General features: G+C 63.8%; 1 protein-coding gene across 1 annotated transcript in view; it reads left to right on the plus strand.

Moving 5' to 3' along the window:
• NFIC (nuclear factor I/C (CCAAT-binding transcription factor)) overlaps positions 1-1968 on the plus strand; it is a gene marked incomplete at its 5' end in the record, with an annotated part of 28566 nt that overhangs the window by 10325 nt on the left and 16273 nt on the right. Inside the window, 3 exons of the mRNA XM_010003414.1 lie at positions 779-850; positions 1310-1384; positions 1512-1635. Of these exons, the coding sequence (XP_010001716.1) occupies positions 779-850; positions 1310-1384; positions 1512-1635 (271 nt within the window). The remainder of the gene's footprint in view (positions 1-778; positions 851-1309; positions 1385-1511; positions 1636-1968) is intronic.

Consider the following 1968-nt stretch of genomic DNA (forward strand, 5'->3'; position numbering starts at 1 on the left):
GAAGTTGAAGTGCAGAAGGCGAAGGGGAGGGAGGAGGAGGAGGGCGGGGGAGCAGAAGGAAGGACAAGAGGGTGGGGGGGGAAATAAATGGCAAAAGTTTTGGAAGGGTTTTGGGAGCTCCCAGGCTTGGCTGAGGGCCTGGTGCAGCACGGGGAGCCGGAGGGTGATTCAGCCATGCGGTGCCGTGGCGTGCGGTGCCGGAATGTGCTGGTGCCAGAATGTGCCAGCGCTGGAATGTGCCGGTGCCGCTGAGCACAGCGTCTGAGACGGGTTATTTTTAGCTGATATGGAGCAGGGTCAGCGGGGGCTTCATGCATGGGAGTGGGTGGGTGCTGCCTCGGGGCCCTGCTGCCCTCTGCGGGGCTGGGGGAGGCAGGATGAGCTGCCACGGGGCAATCACCAGCGTGGTGACACTGCCCGGTGTGGCAGGAATGGGTCACAGGAGTGGCTGGAGGGAGGAGAGAAGGCAAGAGCAGAGCCAGGCAGCTGTCACCCTGCCTCGGGGCATGTTGGGTGCCATGGGTTTCCCTCCTCCACCTGTGTCCCACATGCCAGTGCTGGAGTGCCCCCGTTCCTATCCCAGGGAGGGATGCTTGGTGGCTCTTTCCCAGTGGCTGAGAATGTGCTTGTTCAGTCATGATCCCCCTGTGGGGTGGGAGCAGCTGTGCCTCAGTTTTGCACCCCCAGCAGAGCAGCGAGGCAGGTGCCGGGCCGGCAGGTATCCCAGGTGGTACCAGCACCCAGGGCACTCACCCCAGTGGTTTTTTTCCTCTTGCAGATGCAGAGCAGAGCAGCAGCCCCCGGACGGGCATCGGCTCAGATCAGGAGGACAGCAAACCCATCACGCTGGGTGAGCAGGGTGGGCAGAGGACAAGGGACACTCGAGCTCATCCCCAGCGTCCCTGTGTTGGGGACAGCCCCTCATGGTCCTCATGCCAGCTCCTCCTGCAGCTGTCTCAGTGCCCCACAGCCCCCGACAGCTACTGCCCAGCAGCTGCACTGAGCTGGGCAGAGCCTCAGCCTCGTCCCACAGCTGGCAGAGACCTGCCAGGGCCATGTACCCTGGGGACAGCAACCACCATGGGGGTCCCATGGTGCGTGTACAGATCCCCACCCTGTCAGCATTTTCAGCCACAGGGAAACTGAGACACCAAGGAGCCCTGGAGTGCCCTTGGCAGGGAGGACCTGTTGGGGTCATTCCAGAGGATGCAGGGAGGTTGGGTGCCCTTGAGCATCCCCACAGAACCATGGGGAGCAGGGGGGCTGGTCCTGTCCCCCCCCCCAATGCTCCCTCCTCTCTCCTGCACAGATTCAACAGACTTCCAGGAAAGCTTCGTCACCTCAGGGGTGTTCAGTGTCACCGAGCTCATCCAGGTGTCCCGAAGTAAGTGTCACTGTGATGCCACCACTCCCTGCCAGCTGCCTGGGATCACAGCAGCATCCCACGGGGGTCCCCTCCCTGGCAGGTGGGGCAGTGCCAGGTCCTTCCTGACCCTGATCTCTCCCTGCAGCGCCGGTGGTGACGGGCACAGGGCCCAACTTCTCCCTGGGGGAGCTGCAGGGTCACCTGGCCTATGACCTGAACCCCTCCAGCACCGGCATGAGGAGGACACTGCCCAGCACCTCCTCCAGCGGGTAGGTGCTGTGCCGGGGGGGCTGTCACTGGGGGCAGGGCAGTGCCAGGGGTGAAGCAATATCGGGATGACGCCATGGCTCGGGCAGTGCCAGGGCCAGGGGGATGCCAGGGAGATACCAGGAGGCTGCCAGGGGGATGCCAGTGCAATAGTGGGGGGATGCCAGTGTGATGCTGGGGCGATGCTGGGGCCACTGGTCATCTCCCTGCTGGTGCTGATCCCCTCCCTGCCCCCAGGAGCAAACGGCACAAGTCGGGGTCCATGGAGGATGACATCGACACCAGCCCGGGGGGCGAGTACTACACCTCCTCCAACTCCCCCACTAGAAGCAGCC

This window comes from Chaetura pelagica, unplaced genomic scaffold (genome assembly GCF_000747805.2).
Source record: "Chaetura pelagica isolate M959 unplaced genomic scaffold, ChaPel_1.0 scaffold498, whole genome shotgun sequence".
Taxonomy (NCBI): domain Eukaryota; kingdom Metazoa; phylum Chordata; class Aves; order Apodiformes; family Apodidae; genus Chaetura; species Chaetura pelagica.